This window comes from Chelonia mydas, chromosome 10, assembly GCF_015237465.2.
Source record: "Chelonia mydas isolate rCheMyd1 chromosome 10, rCheMyd1.pri.v2, whole genome shotgun sequence".
Lineage (NCBI taxonomy): Eukaryota > Metazoa > Chordata > Testudines > Cheloniidae > Chelonia > Chelonia mydas.
The window spans coordinates 47,202,752-47,224,458 of NC_051250.2; the positions used below are offsets into that span (position 1 = coordinate 47,202,752).

Sequence of the window (21,707 nt, forward strand, 5' to 3'; positions counted from 1 at the left end):
AATATGATGAAGCTTGTTATCTCACCAGCCCATCACGGAGCGGCTTTTAAGTTATCCATTAACACCACCATTTCCACAGCCGCACACTCCCAGCAGAGCCTTGCCTGAGCGAGGACGGTAGGGGAAAGCTCCCCACCAGAGGTAGCAACAGCAGGCGGGAACCTTTGCATAGACAAGGTGATGATGAATTGCACTCCAGTGGTGCCAATCAAAAGTCAGCCCCCCACCCCCACCCCTCATTGTGCTGGGGGCTGCACAAACAAAGCCGGCAGTGCTTTTAAACACAGTCTTGCTCGGAGCCTGGAGCTAGAGCTCCCACTGTTGCTATTGCTGGTGGAACTGTGCCGATGTTAGAGAGGGGGGGAATTTCCCACCGTGCATGTAGGCATGGCCACACAGGCTGTAATTAACTAGTTTCTTTGTGCTACATCAATCCCCAGTGTGCAGATCTACCTAGAGCCCAGCCCTCTCGCAGCACTGAACTAGGACTCCAGCAGCGTGAGCTTCCGCACAGCGGTTTCCTATCAAAGCCTGCTAGGATTCCAGCAGTGTGAACTTCTCAGAACAGTGCCTGACCAACAGCAGCTACTACTCCAGCAGTCTGAGCTCTCTAAAAAAAGGTTATGAGCAATGCCCATCCCAGCCAAGGCTTCTGGCAGCTCCCTGGCAGGGTCCCCTTGAGATTCCAGGTTGTAGGAGAGCAGCCTGCATCCTGCCACACTCAATATTCTTTCAGATAACATGAAGTCATCTCTCCAGGGGATCCCATTTGCAATGGCCATCAAGTGCTAAGACACCCTCTTGCCATCGGTTCTTTTAATGATCCCTGTTCCAATTTCTTTTTCTCCCCGGGGAATTGCAGTGCTTTGTCCTTCCTTCCTGTAAACCCTCTACCGCCTACAAAATGATCTCAGCTGGTCTCTCTTGTTAAATACACCAGGGACTCAAACAGGTGCTGAAGTGTCACATTCTAATGCAATTATTAACACAGGCACATCCTGTTTCCAGCAGATGGTACTTGTGTTTGGGATACTGAAGGCACCATAACGCATGAGCAGGAGGAGGAGCAGGGGAGGGGAAAGGGTTGCCTTGGTTCTAACCTCTAGTCACACAGCACATAACACAACTCAGCAGCACAGTCCCCGCCAGCCATGACACCACAACCACAAGACGAGAGATTGCAGCGTCAGAGCTCCATCAGAGGGCATGTTCATTCCAACCCCCCCGCCTCCCCAGCTCTGGCATTTGCTCAGGTAAATTACCTGAAACTGATCACACTCTGGGCTCCAACCAGCAGTGACTTTGATGGAAAATTTGAAGGGAAAAAAACCCATTTTCAGTTATTTCTGAGATATCTGGGTGGGGAAGGAAATGGCATTTTTTCAGCCATTAGGAGAACAGATGTTTTGTGTCCAGCTTACTCAGACTTAAACAAGTCACTAAAAGTGCCATTCTTTTGACCTTCCAGTCCAGCACTGGGTGAAGAGGGACAATACTGGCTTTAAGTGTCATTTCAGCCTCCTGAATTCCAAGGGGGGCTGCCCAACCCCTAGCCTAAGGCCTCCGGGCTGCTCTAGTTTATGCTGATTGCAAGCTGAGGATAGCCGGAGTGCAGTGTGCTCATGCTACTACACCTCTTCCCTTCCACTCCCTGCTCCCATACAGTGAGGCATGAGGGGAAGGCAGATTAGAGCTATAAATAGGACCCTACCAAATTCACGGCCATGAAAAACACGTCACAGACCGTGAGATCTGGTCTCCCACCAGGAAATCTGGTCTTTTGTGTGCTTTTGCCCTATACTACACAGATTTAACAGAGGAGACCAGTGTTTCTCATATTGGGGATTCTGGCCCAAAAGGGAGCTGCAGAGTGGGGGGGGGGGGGTCGCAAGGTTATTTTAGGGGGATTGCAGTATTGCCACCCTTATTTCTGCACTGCCTTCAGAGCTGGGCAACCAGAGAGCAGCGGCTGTTGGCCAGGCGTCCAGCTCTGAAGGCAGCGCCCCACCAGCAGCAGTACAGAAGTAAGGGTGGCAGTACCTTGCCCCCCCCGCCCCAACTCCTTTTTGGATCAGGGCCCCTACAATTACAACACTGTGACATTTCAGATTTAAATAGATGAAATCATGAAATTTATGATTTTAAAAATCCTATGACCGTGAAATTGACCAAAATGGACCATGAATTTGGTAGGGCCCTAGCTATAAGGATGGTTCTGCATCAAGTGAGGAACTCATAGAATCATAGACTATCAGGGTTGGAAGGGACCTCAGGAAGTCATCTAGTCCAACCCCCTGCTCAAAGCAGGACCAATCCACAATTTTTGCCCTAGACCACTAAATGGCCCCCTCAAGGATTGAACTCACAACCCTGGGTTTAGCAGGCCAATGCTCAAACCACTGAGCTATCCCTCCCCCCAACTCCTCTGAGAGCTGGGGGATACCCGAAGAGCAGGACTGAAGAATGGGGCCCATAGAATGTAAAATGCTCAAGGCAGGGGTCTGTGACTTTATTTCTTATGAAGTACCTTAGGCACTTTATCAATAATAAATGTTTGTTAAACACTCTCAGAAGGAAGTTTCCCTGATCTCCCAGTGAATTGCATCCCTGGAGTATGTTGTCCGTCAACTCAGATTATAAATTCTGGGCTCATGTCTTGCTCCAAGTCTCTCGCAGAGCAGACCACGCTGTCCAACCCTAAACAACTTGGAAGAAGTTCATCCCTGAATGAAGAATAGGGCTTTGACTTGGTCTAGGAAAGTTGCTTTGGAAATTAAGATACAAGCAAATTGAAAATTATTTGCTGAGCATGCTCAGCCCAGTGTTTTCCTCACCGAGTCAAACACACGTTTGCGTGTGTTGCTCTACGTGAAGGCAAAGCTATTTGTATGGGAGATCATTTTCCTAACCCCCTCAAGCTGTAACTGACGAGCAGTGGTTTGAAACAGTGGCTGTCAACCTTTCCAGATTACTGTACCCCTTTCAGGAGTCTGATTTGTCTTGCGTACCCCCAAGTTACACCTCATTTAAAAACGACTTGCTTACACAAATCAGTGTCAGAGAACACTAGTACTGAAAAATTGCTGACTTTCTCATTTTTACCATATAATATAAATATTGTACTTACATTTCAGTGTATCGTCTATGCCGGGGTGGCCAAACTTACTGACCCTCTGAGGTGCATACGATAATCTTCAGAAGTTTGAGAGCCGGGCGCACCTGCTGGGGCTCAGGGCTTCAGCCCTGCAGCGGGGTGGTGAGGCTAGGGCTTCTGCCCAACTGGGGAGGGTGGTTTAGGGGCATCAGCCCCACAGGAGGCAACTGCCAGGGTCCGGGGCTTCAGCCCCGCTCCTGCTGAAGCCCCCAGCCCCAGCAGGTGTGCCCCACGGGGCTGAAGCCCCCGGCCCTGGCAGGTGCCTTGGCAGGGCTGAAGCCCCTAGACCACCCTCTCCAGCTGGGCAGAAGCCCCAAGCTCCCCACACAGTTTGGTAGATGGAGAATGGGGGTGGCATGAGGGGCTCCACGAGCCACGGCTGGGCCACCCCAGTACATACAGCAGTATAAACAAGTCATTGTCTGTATGAAATTTTAGTTTGTACTGACTTTGCTAATGCTTTTTCTGTAGCCTGTGGTAAAACTAGGCAAATAACTAGATGGTTTGATGTACCTCCTGGAAGACTCTACACGTACCCCTGGTTGAGAATAAGTGGTTTGAACTAAGCTACTTTATGCAAGTGTTTATAGGTTTGGGACTTTAAACTGTAACATTAGTTGTGTAAGAAAACTCAGATGATACAGCAGTTGTATAAGTCTATCCTGGGATGAATAAATTACGGGAGTCACAGAATGGATACGTAATTTCTGAGAAAACAATCAGTGGTCTCCATTCCCAGGAGATGGGGCCATCACAAGACAGCCCCCACCACAAATGACAGCCTTGTTGGCTAGCAAACTGGGGAGAACACAGAGTGAATGGACATGGAAAATTAACTGTTTTCTCAAGGCTAGAGCCGATCCCTCCACATCACGATTGAGGCTAACTGGCAGAGGAGTGTGGGGAAAGCTGACATTGGCCTTGCCTCTGCTCTACAACATCAGTGCTGTGGGTTAAACAGAGGACTTCAGACTCCAGCAAGGCTGGGCTTAGGCAGCACTTGGATGGAGACTTCCATAGGGGGAAAAAGGAGTCTGGACACGTGTGTCTATTGCACACTGAACTGTTTAAGGGCCTCACATAGGGTTACTACTCACAGCAACACCGGTTTGCCTTTAGCTCAGATAGATCCACCTTTCGCTTTTGGATACAGAGGTCCCAGGGTAATTTCTTGCTGAAATAGATTCCTTCTAATTAAGGATCTATTTAATTCATTACTCAATGTTTGTGCAGCCTGCTACTCTTCTGCTTTCCACTGTACCCATCATGCTTTGCAGTTTGTAGTGCATTCCGGCAATAGTGAATTTCTCTCCATTTTGATTATAGTTTTCAAATCGCACACACTGCACTTATGGTGCCAATTCACCTTCCAGGATAACGCCCTCTACTTTCACTCACAGCTCTCTGCAAAGTTCGACCTTTGGGACAAATCTTGCCCTTGCAGCTGATGTTAGGTGTAGCTGTGTGTGTTTTTCTCAGAGCAAAATTTGTTCTGCCATTATTTAGTTACAGGAACAAGGAGTTAAAAACTTGTCCATTTAAAAAAAAAAAAAAGGACATCTTGCGAACAAGTAAGTCAAAACCAGCTGAACTTTAACGGTGTACAGGTGGGATTTCCCAAGGCACTCGGCATTGGCCTGATGTCACCGGAAATTTTTAAATGGACTCTGGCAGCACAGTTAGGCCAACTCTTGAGCGCTTTTGAAAATCCTGCTCTATGTACACTTAGACCTTTCTGATAGAAGGTTTCCCACAGTAAACTGGACATGATTCATAATTAAGGCCTGGTCTACACTAAAAAGTTACATCGACTCAGCTACGTCATTCAGGCATTTGAAAAATCCACATCCCTGCGCGACAAAGTTAAGCTGAACTAAGCCCTGAAGGCAGCACTAGGTCAGTGGAAGAATTATTCCATCACCTACCTACTGCCTCTCAGGGAGGTGGAACCCCTCCCGTCGGCCTAGGTAGTGTCTTCACTGAAGCTCTGCAGCTGTGCTGCCATAGCATTTCAAGTGGAGACAAGCCCTAATTTTCATGCACGCATGTTAGCTTCGCAGAACTCAGTTTGCATTTTCATCATTTCAACGGATAAGATCAATGTTTATTTTTAACCCTTTTTTTCTCCTAATTTATATCTATTTAAATTTTCACAGTTACGGGAAATTATGATGCGGACGGGTCAGACAATTATTTAACGACAGTCTCTAATAAGTTCTCAAGTAGCATTTTTCTTATTTTTACCTAGCTGTAAATTTCTATTATCAATGGAAATTTTTTTTCCATCTGTTTGTGTGTCTACCTGGAACTTGATGTTGACTGACATTCACCAATGCAAATCTAACCTGTCCAAGCCTACACATACACAATGCTGCATCTGGGCTTTTTCTGTATCCATATACCGGTGTGGTATAAAACCAGTGGAGTTGCAAGAAAAATGAAACTGTGTGAGTTAGGGCGTGTCCACACAGGAAAGTTTTCCAGTTAGGCCAGTATAGTTAAACTCCAATGTAACTCCACATCCGAACACTCTGATTCTGGAGTAAGAGTAGCTTGCCTTTTTTTTTTTTTTTTTTTTTTTTTTTGGGGGGGGAGGGGGGGGGCTTAGTTTAAACTGCTGCCAAAGTGACATAAGATAAACTGGCAATAGCCACTCTTATGCCACAAGAGCGTGTATCTGGGGAAATATGCGGATATTACTACAGCGCTTTAAATTCATGCCTCACTTTCTATCGGTATAACTTTCCCATGCAGACAATGACAAACAGGCTGCTGGAATTTATGGAGTTGTGCAGTTCTATTTTGCATAATTCCATAGCGCTACGGCTATTTTTAAACAAGGGAATTAAATGCAAAATTCCTATCATTGCTTTAACTTAGGTAGGTGCTTATATCAGTCAGGAAATGCAGTTGTAATGGTAAAGTTAATTCACCAATGTTGTACTTGAGGAAATCTGGATTACAAGGGAGGCTGTTAATTTAATACTTTAATACAGAGAAGGCTGGATATGCAACCATGCCCTAACTGGGCCTCCCCTTTTTGTGAATGTAATTTTCTGGGCACAGTTTTAAGTCCTATAGGCCTGGATCTTGCTAGAGTCTCCCATGCACAATCATTTGCAGGTTGGGGCTGTAGACACCTAAGCACTGGTACTTAGATGTCCAAGTGACAGAAATTGTGGTCACAAATAATTGCAGGCCTAAAACTTTACCAGTAATTATGTGTGGATGCAAATGGTGAAGGCCAGCTTTTGAAAATCTGGTCCATTTTCAAAAACAGATGGGGAAACATGGCTACAAGGACTTTAGCTTTTGTATGTCCTGACTTTTTCGCTGTAAGTTTGCAACCTTTGCATAGCATTAGGACGTGTGTATTTGCATTTATTTATAGTTTGGGATTATGCAGCCTGTTTGCCCTTAAGGCTTCACTTTCACGGTCTCATAACTTTCCAAAACACATACTTTTTTAGTGCTTATCCTAAAGGCAAGAACTTTTTTTTTTTTTTGGGGGGGGGGGGGGAGGGCGAGTTTGAAGAAAAAAACATGTTCACCTTTTATTTAAAGACATAAAATGTTTCATGTTTTGCAATTCAGACCCTTACTCCCAAGTATTACAAATCTCAGATGTCCTAACCATTGATCTAAACTAGCACCTGGGTTACAGTAATATTAAAATCAAAAATAAGAAACAAAACCATAATTTTAAATATATTATGGACTTCATCTAACCTGGAGAGATGTGCTATTTGATTATCATTCTCTATCACTCACCTGGAGCAAGCGATCTCTATCATGCATATGGAGTCTTCTATTATAATTCTGCTACACTACCATTTAAAACACAATAATCCATTTAGAATGTTTGAGCCTCAAGCAGCCAATAGAAACAGATGGGATTTTTTTTTAAAAGTGTAATAATTACTGACATGCTATTCACGTGGTGGTAGCTCCCAACATGTGGTAGGTGCTGTACAGACTGGGGTGTACTGATTTAAATCAAAGGGATTAAATAATTATTAAAATGGGTAATTTAAAATCAGCAAGCACAGGAATCCTTGATTTAAAACTGATTTTAATCTTGTTTTGCATTTGTACTTTTTAATTATTTTCCTAAAGAACAGTTCATTTGCATTGGTTGGTAACCATTAAAACATGTAGATTTGCAACTAAATACAGCCTTTACACTACATTTGGTGCTTCTTTTTGATAACCAGGAAGATACAAAATATCTATACGTGTTTATTTAAGCAGTTTAATAGTTTCACTTACATTTATTCAGATTCTTAATTTTTACATTTTTATTACATTAGACAACAGTGACTGATGCATTTCTCATTTACTAGATTATTAACTTTTGTACTTGTGATTTGTGTCAAGCTGCATTTGGATGGAAATTTGAATTCAACTCAAAATGCACAAAACCCGCATTTTTAAATTGATTTTTTTATTAGTTAAAGACAATTATCTCAATTATGCCGGACTACAAGAGAAAATATAAATTTATCAAAAGATGTTTTGCATTTAAAAGTAACTGGTTTATTAAACAAAGGAAGTATTCATTAACCTGTAGTTAGTGAATTGAACATACTGTTTCAGGTCACCACGTCCTTCAAGATTTTAGAACTAGTAGATCTCATCCTCTTACACCTCATTTTTATTCACAGATTAGAAGAAAACATGCTTTCTTACTTTATCAGCTCCCAATTGCTGTCTCAAGTTTGAATGAACTAGTCATTGAATGGAAATAGCTGAATAAACCTAAATGAAAAAAATATTCTCTCTGCACCTACAGAAGAGGCTACTGATGTCAAAAGCTGGTTTAGCCTTTTAGCAAACTCTGGTTCCAGGTGCTTGGCCAATGATTTCCACCAGTTCAGTGGTTTAATTTTCTTTAAAATACTGGCAGCAAACATGGACTGCTTGAATTTTGTTAGTATAATCTATTAAAATAACTTAAAGTAAATTTAGGGCTTAATATGGGTTGTCATAAATTTTAAATATGTTCATTTTTTAAGAAAAATATGTATTTAATTTAGATCCTAAAAAAATGTTTTTATTTAAAAAAATTGATTTTAATCTAGACAGAGTCCCTGCTCCAGCAAATAGACAATCCGAGAGTTAAACAAAGAGAGGAAAGACGTTCCAGTGGTCAGGATTCTATCCTGGGCCACGGAAGATCTGTATTCAATTCCCTGCTCTGCTACAGACTTCTTGTGTGACCATGGGAATGTCACTTAGTCTCTTTGTGCCTCAATTTCCCACCTCACCAGGATTACATTAAAGATTGTGAGGCACTCCCATATTATGGTGATGAGGGTCCATATATCTAAGAGAGACAGAATTAATGGCTGGAGCAACAGGATAGGCAGAGAGGTCTCTGTAATGACCAGCACTCACACATATTGCAAGCTCATCTTCCCTCCCTTCTTCCCCCGACCCTGCCATGACTAATCTACTCCCAGCTGCACTTCAAATTAGCTGACTAATTTCTTGTATACATCAGAGCAGATGCAAAGTTTGGGGGACAAAATTTGAATAAGAAGAGGGTAGGGGCTTTGCAGACGTGCTTGGAAAGAGCATTCCAAAGCATTCTCTTTTCAGCAGAAGATAAAATCCAAAACATACTTGTGTTGACATTTTAATGGCACAAGAATCAGGGAATCAAAAATTGAAGTGTAAGTAGTACTTGTAACTGTACCCCTTTTTTACGCATTGCAGTAGGGTCTTATGTTACAGGGCCATAAATTAGAGACTCACGTGATAGTCAAACAGTATGACAGAAGAGAAATAATTTTTCCCTACACTGTTCCTCAAAAAAATCCATGTAAATAGAGTGAATTGTACACTTCTGGAGTGAAATACAGCAACTCTTCAATGGTATGCTTATGACTGCACATTAGTTTAGAACAGGAAGTGAAAAATAAATTTTTCTGAAATTCCAGGAGTTATTTAGGTCAACAGAATGTAATTAGTCAGTTTCTCCAGACTACTACAATTAACTTCCCTACTCTTGTGAAAGGTACCCCAAGATTTCCAGTGACCACAAGCTGTCAGGTTTTAACTCTCGTCTGGGAAGTGACGCGCCCAGAAGCGCAGCGCCCTGTAGTATCAAGCTAGATCACTGGTTCAGAAATGACTCAGAGGGAAGAATACTACCTTAATCAACAACACTTTAGACAGCACATGGATGTTTCTTAAGATGTCTCACCCAAGTGCTAACTAAACAAAGCTGACCCTGTTTAGCTGGTGAGATATGGCAGGCCCATAGCACAAGGTGATATGCCTGCACCTGTGTTCTTTTATGTAGAAACTGCCCCTTCACCTGGATTTGTACAGGGACACCATTATCCTGAAATCTAATCATATCTAAATAGCAGGTAAAGTCATTTCAGGTCTCCCCAATCCACCTGCCCTGCCCTCAGTTCTCCTGACAACTGTCATGGTTGCAGTTGTGTTTTAATATTAGCCAAGGGTAGGATTTTCAGAGGGCTCACGGCGCTAGTCTAACCGCTCCACTCTGAAGTGATAAAACTCCCAGTGCCTTCACCGGAAGCAGAGTTAGGACAACACTGAATGCTCCAGAAAATCTCTTTCTAAGAGTTTGTCTTTTCCTGTTGCTGTGTGAAAGACCCAAATAAACAAACAGGGAAACTGACCCTACAAGGGAAACAATAAAAAACTTACTATGGACCAAAGTGCTCAAATTCACAAAGTAAACAAATGACAAAGGGGATGGGGGTGGGAAATCGTTCTTGTTGCTAAACTCTTTAAATCAGCATCATTTTGGGCCCCAATCTTGCAAAGATTTATTCACATGCTTCACTTTAAGCACTGTGAGTAGTCCCATTGAATTCAATTCGGATTACACACACACTTAAACTTAAGCACGTCCTTAAGTCTTTGAAGGATCAGGGCGTTAAGCATTACTTCTGGCAATAGGTAACATTTTCAGAAAGAAGTCAGACTTCTTAAGTTGACAATATTGCTTTAAGTGAAACTGTCCACAGAATTTTTTAATCACTGCATGCCTTTTATGTGGTTATGTCAGAAGTCCCTCGTTGCAAGAGGGTGGAATTAAAAAAGTATCAATAACTCTCAAAACATTGCACTGCCCGACATTTGTGCAATTGAACGTTGCAGCCCTGGCCCATCTGCCCACCCATTTTCAGGGATGGCGTATCCAGTGACATCAAGAAACCCCACTATCTTCTCAACAAAAAGTTGGGAGATCATATATTCCGTACAAATTACATCAGGATATAATGGATTTAGCACTTCTGATCCATCCACATTACATTAGTGGACAAGTCCTCAGAGATCTCCAGTCCTTACTGACTGAACAATTCTTTGCAACTACCTCATTTTCCAGTGTGCCATGTCACCCCTATTTGACCACAGTGGCCATTTCTTTTTCAGAGGAAAGAGCAAAGAATATTTTATCCCCACATACTGATTCGTGCATCCAGAATAGCAGCAACACTGGGAAAGAACTAAAAGCTGGCACTGGTCATATAAACAGTTCCTATTGCTTGCTTGAGGTGACATGGAAGACTAGAACCCTTCCAAACTAACGGGAGGTTGAAGGTTGAAATCCCGGGGGGTTGGGGGGATCAAAATGGTAATATCCATTTATATGAGGACAGGTGGAGAGAATGGGTTGCAATGATAGCACTACCCAGCATTTCTACTGTAGCCTAAACAGCATCCATAGATCACTGCACAGAAATTATAGAATCATAGAATCGTAGGACTGGAAGGGGCCTTGGAAGGTCATCTAGTCCAGTCCCCCGCATGCATGGCAGGACTAAGTATTATCTAGACCATCCTTGACTGTTGTGTAACCGGCTCTTAAAAATAAACAAGCATACAGGATTTTTTAGCATAAAATCTTTAGACAAACTATCAAGGTCAAAACTGGAAGAATTCTCCCCCCCATCAGAAGAACCATTAGTTCTTTCCCCCTAAAGGCCTCTGCTTGGATTTTTGAGCCATGAGTATTGTATTTGTTTCTGCTTCCTCAGTGCAACATTAGTAAACAAAGGTTTCAGATGTCTCCCCCGTGTTACCTATCAGCTCTGTGTTCTTGGGGAACCAGGGCACAGTGTCCAGTCTGTCTGACTCGTGAAAGACCTTGCCCCACCCACAGCCTTTGCTTGAACCAAAGCCAATCAGAAGACAGACTTACAAAAAGCAATGAAATGGCAGTTGGAAGACACACCTAAACCACTCCGGACAATGATGATAGGATTAAGGAAACTCCCCTAGCCACATTTGCATCAAAGATGGGACAGGGAGGCATCCCCATTAGCATACAGAATGGAGAACAGAGATTCCAAGGCAAGAACCAAATGAAACTCTGGGATCAGAAAAGGAGGGAAGCACTGTATGACCGGGGATCTCTGCTCCAGATGTTAATGAACCCACGCCTGCACACACCCAGCTCAGTAGTTATCAGACCAATTCTAGTAATAAATCCTTTATTGGTATCCAAAATAGTGAAGCTCCCTAATTGCATTGTGAGTTTCCGCCAAGGAACACCGCCCATAGCCAGGAATGATCAGCTCCCATTGTCTAGCCTGAACAAAACAACTTTGGTATACTCCCTTGAGCCATCAGTTTATCCATAAACAAATCTAGTGTTCTCCCTTGAACCATTGTTCTTTCCCTACAAAAACCCCTACCCATGCTCAAGTAAGCGTTCTGATGCCTGTATCCAACATCTGCATCAGTTCCATTCGGACTTCATTTTCTTCTGACTGATCATGCTGAGGGCTTTGCCTGTCTCCAGCACTCCGGACCCTCAGTTACCACCACCACCACCTGGGAACCCTGATCGATTCAAGCTTCAGGAGCGGTGAGAACCCAACCCTCTCTCCCTAGGTATAGCCTTCTCACCCTGACTTGTCTGATCAGTTACAGTTTTCTAAACCTGACTTTTATAATCAAATTTAAGTTAGATTTAATATTATAACTGTTTTGTTTGTTTGGCACCCCTTGTATGGTTATTACCTGGCAATAAATAACTCATGGTTAAGCTGATAGCTTCTCTCTCTCTCCCTCTCATGGATGTTTTTTGGCTTCCCCATTCGCTCTGCAGCAACGCTCCTCCTACCTAAGCTAAAGATCCCTGCAGCGCCCAAAAATTTTGTGGGGTTTGCTCATCAAGTGGGTTACTACCAGTACCATTGTAATGTGAAAGTGGCGATAGGGACATGCTGAACCTGGGACATATGAGGGTGGCAGATTGAAAGTGCTGCTTGACTCAACCTGCTCAGGCGTGCACTATTCCAGTGCAGTGCCCATGGCATAGGAGGGTGACAGCATGGAAGCGTTGCTCGACCCACACTATTGAGTCCAGGAACATATAAGGGGTCAGCTTGGGAGTGCTGATTAACCCGGTCCTGTCAGACGTGCACTGTTAATGTGTGTGTTTGTCCGTCCGATTCTGGGGCTGGAAGAACCCAGCCCTGGGGAACTCAGGTCCTGCAAGATAGCTCCACTGGGAGGGAACTTGCAGCAGGGAGAAGTAGAGCTCCGTATGAGAACACAAGTGACACAAGCAGTACATTGATAGAATTACAGAACCTCCCCCCTCCACAGAACAGTAACCCTAATAAATTAGTGTATCCCAAAGCAACGGGCAAATCTGGTAACACCAGAGAGATTGGGATAAAGGAGTTTACCTGTGACTCTCAGTGCTAACCAGGCTTCCTCCGCAACAGTAGAGTTTGATGTTAAGAAAAAGAAATCTACATCAAGTTTAATGTGGAGCCTTGATTTACACAGGATCGATGTCTACTTCAGTTTCTTTGCCAATAATAACCCAAGAATCATCTTGATTTGTAGAGCAGTTCATGATATTTTAAGAGAATATGAAGTTTAGACACGTGATGAACCTGCCAGGAACTCGGAGATAGTGGAGGAGTAAGACGTGAGGATAATTAACCATTGGCACAATTTACCAAGGGTCAGGGTGGATTCTCCATCACTGACCATTTTTAAATTAAGATTGGATGTTTTTTCTGAAATATATGCTCTTCTAGGATTTATTTTGGGGAAGTTCTCTGGCCTGTATTATACACAAGCTCAGACTAGATGATCTCTTCTGGCCTTAGAATCATGAATCTATGAACAAAAGATCTGCCAAATCAGATTGGGGCACTGGTCTTTCAAATCTGGCATCCTGTCTGAGACAGGAGGCACTAATTAAGGATTCAGAAGATGACCAATAATAATAATAATGTCCCAGACAAGTTGTGCAATGATGTGACAAGGGGAATTAATTCCTATCTGACCCCTGCAGGAACTACCTGCATGGGATCTGATTAACCTCACTTAGATTTCATCACTACAAATCTCTCATGTGACCTATAAGGAGAGAGAACGTTGTGGTGAGTGTACATGTCTAGGAGCTAGGAACTGTGGAGTTCTAGTCCCAGCTCTTATATTGATTCCTGCGGCCTTGAGCCAAGTCACTCAAACCTTCTGTGGCTCAGTTTCCCTAGCTGTAAAATGGTGATTACAATTCCTACTTCACAGGGGTGTTCTGAGGATTGATTTATCAAAGACACTTTTAAAATATAAAGCAAAGTATATCTTTTTAAAAAAAAAAAATCCAGGCCCCCTTTCCCCACTGTTTAAAACCTAGCTATCGTGTTTCACTCTGATCTTATACAGAAGCCAGTTGCTGAGGCTGACTTCATGTTGTAATGACCAGTGGTCTTGTAATGAATGTCCATGAGGACCCATGCCCTTGACTTCAGTGGGGCTCAGCACAGTGGGTCTACCTGCCTGCCTGGAGCTCACTGCAAGTGCAGGGCACCGGGCTTTATTTTTACTGAAACCAGAACCTGGCAGAGCCCTGGATTTTCTACAGCTCCAAACCAAGCAGATCTGATCTACAGATCTGTGCCGGAAGCTGCATTTCCCTTCCTCTGCTCCCAGGAATACCAGATAGAGATATTTCCTTGGCTGGATTGAGGACCACTCTGGACTGCTCAGAGGACACTGGTCTAAGCTTGGGCAGAAAAAGGAGCTGCTGTGAGTCCACAAGGGTAGCAGAGAAGACTGGGGAAGGGGGGGGGGGGGCGAAGACAGCTGGGTACGGGAAGGGGAGAGCGCCAGGCACAGCAGGCAGAAGATGTGGACATAGAAGTGTTAAAGATACAGACTATAAGAGTTCTCATCTTTAAAGAGCACAGGAGCATGGGAAAATCAGAGCTGGCTTGAATCAGCAGCACGACCCATACCCACCAGCCTTCTCCACCTTCCCCCCATAACCAGGATGAGGTTAACACCCCCCCCCCCCATAAAATTCACAGCACAGTCCCTATATTTATATGTATGCAACATCCTCCTGCAGTGATGCAACCCAGTGACAGGAAGATACAAACGTCAGAGGGAGGAATGGGGCGTGGGAAGCATAAAATCCTAAATCCAGCCTTGGAGAGAGTGAACTGAAGAGGGCAAAACAGGAAAAGGGGGTGGCCCCAGTTTAAAATGAGTGAGGCAATAATCGCAGTCATCCCTTCATACCACTGCCACAGCATATTTGCTGGGGGGGTGGGGGGAGGGCACAACACCGCACAAATATCCAGTAAGGCTCGCAGCACACCTGACGAGGTGGACAGCCCCATTCTACAGACGGGGAAACTGAGGCACAAAGGCATAGCCACTCCCTCTCAAGGTCACACACTGAGGCAAGTCCAGGAAGAGATGCCAGCTTCCCTGAGCACAAGCTGCCCTGCGGAATCTCTCGGGAGCTGACAGGGACAGGAGGCAGATTCTACTGAGCAGCAGCCCCTGGAGCAGCTGGGGACACACAGCCTGGGGGAGAGTTGAGTCTTTTCTCGCCCGCCCCACTCTCTAAAACATTACGGGAAGAAGAAGGAGGGAGAAGGGAGGGGGAAACTTCTCTGCACAATTTTCAGTTTCACGTCGCCGCCCCCACTCAAAAGAATAAAAAGGGCCGGGATGATTTTGGGGGTGGGGTGGGGGGATAAAAGGTGGAAAGGGGCACAGATTGGAAACCCCAGAAACACCCCGGGCCTGTCCCCCCGCCGGGTCCGACACTGAGGCCCCCATCTGGCTGGGGGTTCAGCCCTCCTACAGCAGCCCCTGGTGGGGGGCTGGCCCCCCATCGTCCCCCTACACACCCCATGCACAACGGGGGAGCTGGGGGTCTACGGGCGATTGCGGATGGTCCCGATCGTTTTTGCCTTTCGAGCCCCTGGGCGGCGGCTGCCACCGGAACAAGGGGGCCCCCCAACTCCTCCCCCCGCGCTGTTCGTCCTGGGGCGGGGCGGCGCCCCCTGCGTGGAGCCCTATGGGGTGGGGGCGCTGGGGTCCGCATGGGGCCCAGCCGCCAGGCCGGGGACTAGGCCGCGGCTCCCCCAGACCATCCCCGCGCCGCCTCCTCCCCGCCCCCGCGCACCCTGGAGCCCCTGGCCCCAAATCGGGGTGATCCCCCCATTGCTTCCCATGGAGGGGATAACACCCCTAGGGGAGAGAGCCCCGGGACCGCCGGAAGGGAACCAGCCCCCCGGAAGGGAGGGGGAGGCTAGACTATGGGGTCCCCCCTACCCCGACCCTTTCCCAATCGGAGGGGCTGGGGAGCCCCCCAGTTCGAGGCGGAGAGGGGAGAATGAAGGGGATGTAGCGAACGTGGGGGGCACTAATCCAGCCGCTCGAGGCACCAGCCCCCCGCTGGCACCCACATCTCCACAGAGCTCAGAGAGAAAACACGGGGGGGATGGGGAGCAGTATGTGCCCCCCACTTGCCTGCTCCCACAAGGCCCATCCCCCAGTTCGGATGTGCGCGCGCCCACCCCCTGCCCGCCCTGCTTTGGGGCGCCCGGTGTGGGGGTACGGCTTTACCTGCTCCTCCTCCGGGCTCAGCTCTGCGGCCATCCTGCTGCCGCAGCTCCTCCTGCTTGCAAACTGCTGAGGAGGAGGCGGCGGCTGCTGCTGCTTGCTTCTTTGGAGTTTTTAAACCAGGGCTTTCAAACATCGACCAGTCTGACTCAAAAGCAGCAAACCGGCCCCCTTTCCCCCAGCCAACACCCCGGAGAAGGCAGCTGGCCTCCCTCCCAGCCAGGGGCCCCTCAAACACCCCGCTCAACTGGGGACGCTGCTCCTGAGCTCCCAGGGAGCACCCATTAGTCTCTCTTGTAGATTAGCTACACACTTGGAGGGAGAAAGGTTAATGCAGTGATCCCTTCCCCCGAAAAGCTGATGCAACTTGCAAGAAAAAATAAATTAAAGTTCAGTTTTGTTCCCTTTTAAATTGCAACGATTCTTTTGGTTTCTTTGCAAACGTCACGCTCTTTCAGTTCTTCCTCGGTTTCATAAAAGCTTTTGCAGGTTAGAGAAAATTGCACACACAAGAAGGGGGTAAAAAACCCAGCTGCTCTGGAAGTTTCATTCCCCCCACAAGATCTGCTTGCAATCTCTCCAGACTGTGGCTGAGTCCGCCTGGGCTTTTCTTCTCTGCCTTTGCAAGATCCCCCTGCTGTTGCTTCCTGAATATAGTTAGCAGGAGACCATCAATTCCCTCTCTTCATTTGTATTTTCCTTTTAGAGAATGAAGCTCTTTCCTGCAGCCTCCATCTCTCGCTTGTCTGTCTCACAGTCCTTATTCCTCAAAAGCAGCAGTGAGGGAGGAAGGAAGCAAAGACAACCCGTCCCCCTCCCCTTCTCATGGCCAATACTGCTTCCCCTGATGAGCCAGCCAGAGCCCCCAGCAACTCCATTCAGAAACTGAGTCTCATTCACAAACAGCGGCAGAGGACAGCCAGGGAGGGGAATCTAAGGGAAGGAGGAAGGCAGAGAGAGCTGCATAGCAGAAAGGGGAGGGGGAAGGAAGAGAGGCATTCGTCCAAAAGAAGGAGAAACAGGAAGCTATCCATTGGGGCAAGGGAGATACAGGGAGGGGGCAAAAAACGAACAGAAAGAGGAATCTAGGCAAGGGAGGGAGAGAGATTCATACAACAGAGGATATTAGAAGTCACCCTGTTGCAAGAAAACTTCTGCATACCTGTGAACAGTCTATTAGCTCAACAACCTCTCCCTCATTGCCTATAAGTGACCCAGTTGAGGTGTAAATTCTTTCCTTACCGCCTCTAGTCTACCAAGCACATTATAGCTAGATCAGAAAACAACATTCTTGCCCCAAAAGACCTTTGTTCTCTTATGTGTTTGTAAAGTGCCTGACACACTGTGGGCACAGCTGTTTGCAAGAACTAGCCCACGCAATCTAAGGCCTGGATCCGGCAATCAGGTTAATGTAGGTGGGGCTCCTGCACCCCTGCAGATCACTGGTGGAAAGATCTGCCTGAGGGGATCCAGTGGCAGGATCGGGCCACAGATAAACAACATGCAGTCAAAGGGAGGTGGAAGGGAATTACAAAAGGTGCTCAGATGCTGGGGTGATGAGCAAGATGAAGAGAACAAAAGACAGTGTGACTGAGTGGGTAAATGTAGTATGTTTTACAATTATGGATGCTTTCTTCAAGTAAGCCCCATGGGTGTGGAGGTGAATGGTGTAGGGTTAAAAGGCCTCCTTGCAAATAATTCCCACTCTTATTCCTTCCAGTGCAGCCCTATCTGTGGTAGCAGCCCTGGGAGCACTAGCATGGGGTAAACAACAGTCCAGTAGCCACTGGTGTTTTAACTACCATTTTGGCTAAGCCAGAGCAAATCTACATGACATGGTGGTTAAAATGGCAGTGATTGCTGCTACCTTATCTACACTAGAGCTCCCATCTTCCTTTCCTACCTCCCCTGGTGCTGAACAGATGTGAAAAAGTGCCTTTTGAGGAGGAAAGAGTGGAAGGTCATGAGAAACTAAAGAACTGCTGATCAGGGGAAATTCATGCTGGGCCTAAAGAGCTAGCTCATTTGATCTCAGCTTCAGATGCCTGCTTTGTGGCTGTTTCCTGTAATCCAATCTGGATTTAACTACGGTTTTTAAAGTAAATCTCCCCTTCTGTTTTCCTCATGTCCAAATTCTCTTCCAGAATGTACTTGCTTCTTTTTTCGAATTCCTTGCTTGAGCAGTCCAATACATTCACAAAGAGATGTGATTAGGGTGGACTATTGCAGTCTCTGCAATCCAAGATCTGACATGGCCCAGACTCCAAGGTCTCCGTCACTCCACATCCCTGAGGATCACCCCTCACCAGATATCAGAGACCTTCCCCTAGTCCACTCTTATCTACTCCCACTCTTGCATCTGGCCATTATAGAGACAATGCAGATAGACAGACTATGTTGTCCTTAAAAAGTATTGTGATTACAAGAGCTCAGCTTTAGTTCTTTCCCATTGTTTACATGTATCTCTTCCCCTTTCCTGTCTACCACAATCCATTGTCTTTACTTACATTGTAAACTCTTTGGGGGCAGGGACCATCTTTTTGTTCTGTGTTTGTACAGCACTAGCGCAACAGAGTTCAAGTTCATGACTAGGGCTCCTGGGAGCTACAGTAGTACAAGTAAATAATATCTGTCATAGATGTTCATCTTCTCAGAGCAGGGGCCTGGTCTTCTAAGTGTATAATGCCTTGCCCACCAATGGCCCTTAATGGGGATTTTTGTGTTGTATATTACACTGACCTCTCTGGCACTTGCCCTTTGGGGTCCCAGTGACACACTTTGTCAATTACCTGACATATCAGGATCCACAACAAGCAGTGGTCAAAGAGATCAGCCACACCTCCTCCTTGTAGCATGTTCTGATGGGGGGTGGTCACTATTATTATATATGAAATAAAAATAAATATTTACCTACTAAATTTCTCACTGGCTTAGGGGTTGATGGAGAGAAGCAAAAATCCTCCTCTCCAGTTCACTTACACTGTGTAAGTTACCACACTGATATGCACAATATTCATATCTAGAATGATAGATAGATGATTGATTCCCTTGTAGGGGAACGAGACCAGTAATGAACTAAATCAGCGGTCGCCATTTTTTTCCGTACCATTTCACCATGTCACAAGTTACAGGTCCCATTTCCAAGGAAAAGGAGTGTGGTCACCACTTCCCCGAATCCATTAACTAGATCTACCTCCACCTCAGCGACAGCCACTTAAAAGTCTGGGCAGATAGTTCTGCTTATATAGCTGAACAGTAGCTGCTGCTAGTGGGGAGTGGGACAGCCGAGTGCTAAAGGGCTTTTAAAAAATGTCTTCAAAGCTTTGATTCAGAGCAGTTTTCATGCTAATCGCTGCACACTGCCTCTGGGGGGCACGTCTGGGTACTGCAACAGGGCTTGCTCAGAAAGCTATACCCCAACTGGCCTCCGTGGCTGTGGCAGGGGTGGACATTTTGTTCCGCTGACAAGGACTGCACTGGCAACTTGCCTGCAGCTGGAGGGTTGGTATTTAACTTGCAGGAAAATGGAGCACAGGGCAGCTATCTCCATCTTTTCCATGGAAGCGAGGCCTGTGGAGGCTGAAGATCCTGCAGGCTTACAGAGGTCTGAGCTGGGGCTTGATTGTAGGCCGCCTTTCCACACTAAAGATGAGCACACCTCTAGAAACCCACAGGCCACGCTTTGGCTAGTTCTGCTATACTGGGCTTTGGCATTACATCCTCACAAGCTCTCCCCACTTGCCCAGCTATCTCCTTGTCGCTGCCTCAGCAGGTTCCTGTTGCACCTGCAGTAACTTACTTTGCCACATGCAGATACAAGGAGCGGAGGCAGCTGCTTGTTCCACCTGGAGCAGGGTGAAGCGCGCTCTGTTACCAGCATCTCACCCAACAGCTGTGAGTTTATGGAAACAGAATGCTTTGCAGCCAGGGACTTTTGTTTAACACCGTCTCCTCAAACACACCCTTTCATTTTCAGCATTAATTGTAACGTAAAGATTTACTCCTGGAGTCTGCTAATATTTTTAAAGCAGAACTATGCAGCACTATCCGCAAAGGGATCCTTTACAACATATAAAGACAGTTTCAGTTTCCCCCTTCTATCAGAGAAAAGGCTTTTCTCTTCCTACTGTATTTTATACTGGTGACTCCCCTCTTTGCTGGAGGACCTTGGAAAGCTCTGTGAAGGACAGCATATGAGATAGTAACTGGAGCTGCAGCTTTCCCCTTCCCAAAGCAAGCAGCCAGGGATGCTTAGCCTTAGATTCAGATTTCTGGATGATTAAATAAATTAGCACTTTATTGCATCTGAAAAGCACCCTGATTAGGGACCCAGGCTTCCAGTGTGACTCTTGCACCAATGTCCTCCAACCAGTTGGATTTTGCCATCAGAATCTGAGATTCACAGAGAGCAACGGCATTATGTTTCATAAGCCTGTCACTGGTTTAGGCTACAGCAGGTCTTAGGACACTCATTACCTCACATACTTTCTCCATCCCTCACTGTGCAGGGAAGGGGGGGGGGGGGGGGGGGGGGAGGGATAGTACAGCCCTCCCACCGAGTTGTTTCACACTAATAATAAACAGCAGTTTGAAGAAGTCTGTAGCATATTCAAGCCACATGTTAACAACCAAATTCATTCACACATCCAGAGCGTGATTTCCTATGTGTGTGTGAATGAAGGGGGATAATAGGCCAACATTCTCTTCCATGCTGAGTTTCCAGTATAGTTATTACAGTTCCTGCTGCCCACTTGTATTATCAATATCAGCTGTACAATCAAACCACTACAAGCCACCTACACTCTTGGCATAGAAACCAGCATTTTCTGGGGAAAATGGGGGTGGGTGGGGGAGTATATAAATTGATCTACTATCTACACATAAAGAATCATTCCTAGCATCAGGGTGCTCATCACCTACAGTACATAATGTGATTTCTCTTCATAACTAAGCAGAACTATCATCATGGAGAATCAGGTACATCACCTGCAGTAGTATTTATAGTATGAAATTTCATCCACCTCTTTTAACTTGAGTGGGCTGGTTGGAACCATAACTCGTTTGCTGTCCACATAACATAATAAAGAGTTCAAACCTGTGGGTTAGCATACTGGCCTTTTATCGCCAGTGAAAATCTAGTTTGGGTAACCAGTTAGTTGAGTTTGGTGGTCTCACCCTAGCAGATACTCATTTTAATCATAAAACTAGGGCCTGGTCTACCTAAAAATTAGATCACCTAGCTACATGGCTCAGGGCTGTGAAAAACTTCATACCCTGTGCGATATAGTTATGTTGACCTAACCCTTACCGCAGAGCGGTTGGGTTGATGGAAGAATTCTTCCATCAACCTAGCTGCTACCTCTCAAGGAGATTGGTTTAATATAGCGACAGACAACACCCTTCTGTTGCAGTACCAAGTGTAGACATACCCTGGTACATATCAGTGCAGTTGAAAGTCTGTATACAAGAGAGGGCTGGGACTGAAATAGCAGCGAGAGCATGAGATAAGGACTAAGGTGCATTGATAGAGTTGTGAAACTCAGCCATACATAGTATTTTCCTGGTTTCAGTTAGTGCTATAAAGTGCCTGATCCAAAGATAATCAATTTTTAAATACAAATTTAAAAGATATCAGTTATCTAAATGATAATCCGTACTATAAGAGAGACTGAAGAGTTAA

General features: G+C 45.6%; 1 protein-coding gene across 2 annotated transcripts in view; it reads right to left on the bottom strand.

Moving 5' to 3' along the window:
* The window catches only part of PTPN9 (protein tyrosine phosphatase non-receptor type 9), a 51,101-nt gene extending 33,691 nt beyond the window's left edge, over window positions 1–17,410 (bottom strand). Inside the window, exon 1 of one of the 2 annotated variants that reach the window (XM_027831053.3) lies at window positions 16,031–17,410. In XM_027831053.3, the coding sequence (XP_027686854.2) occupies window positions 16,031–16,063 (33 nt within the window). In that variant the 5' untranslated portion in view covers window positions 16,064–17,410. Of the gene's footprint in view, window positions 1–6,925; window positions 6,972–16,030 lie in introns of those variants that run through there. The other variant, XM_043523801.1, reaches the window with a different exon arrangement.
* Window positions 17,411–21,707: the final 4,297 nt, after the last annotated feature.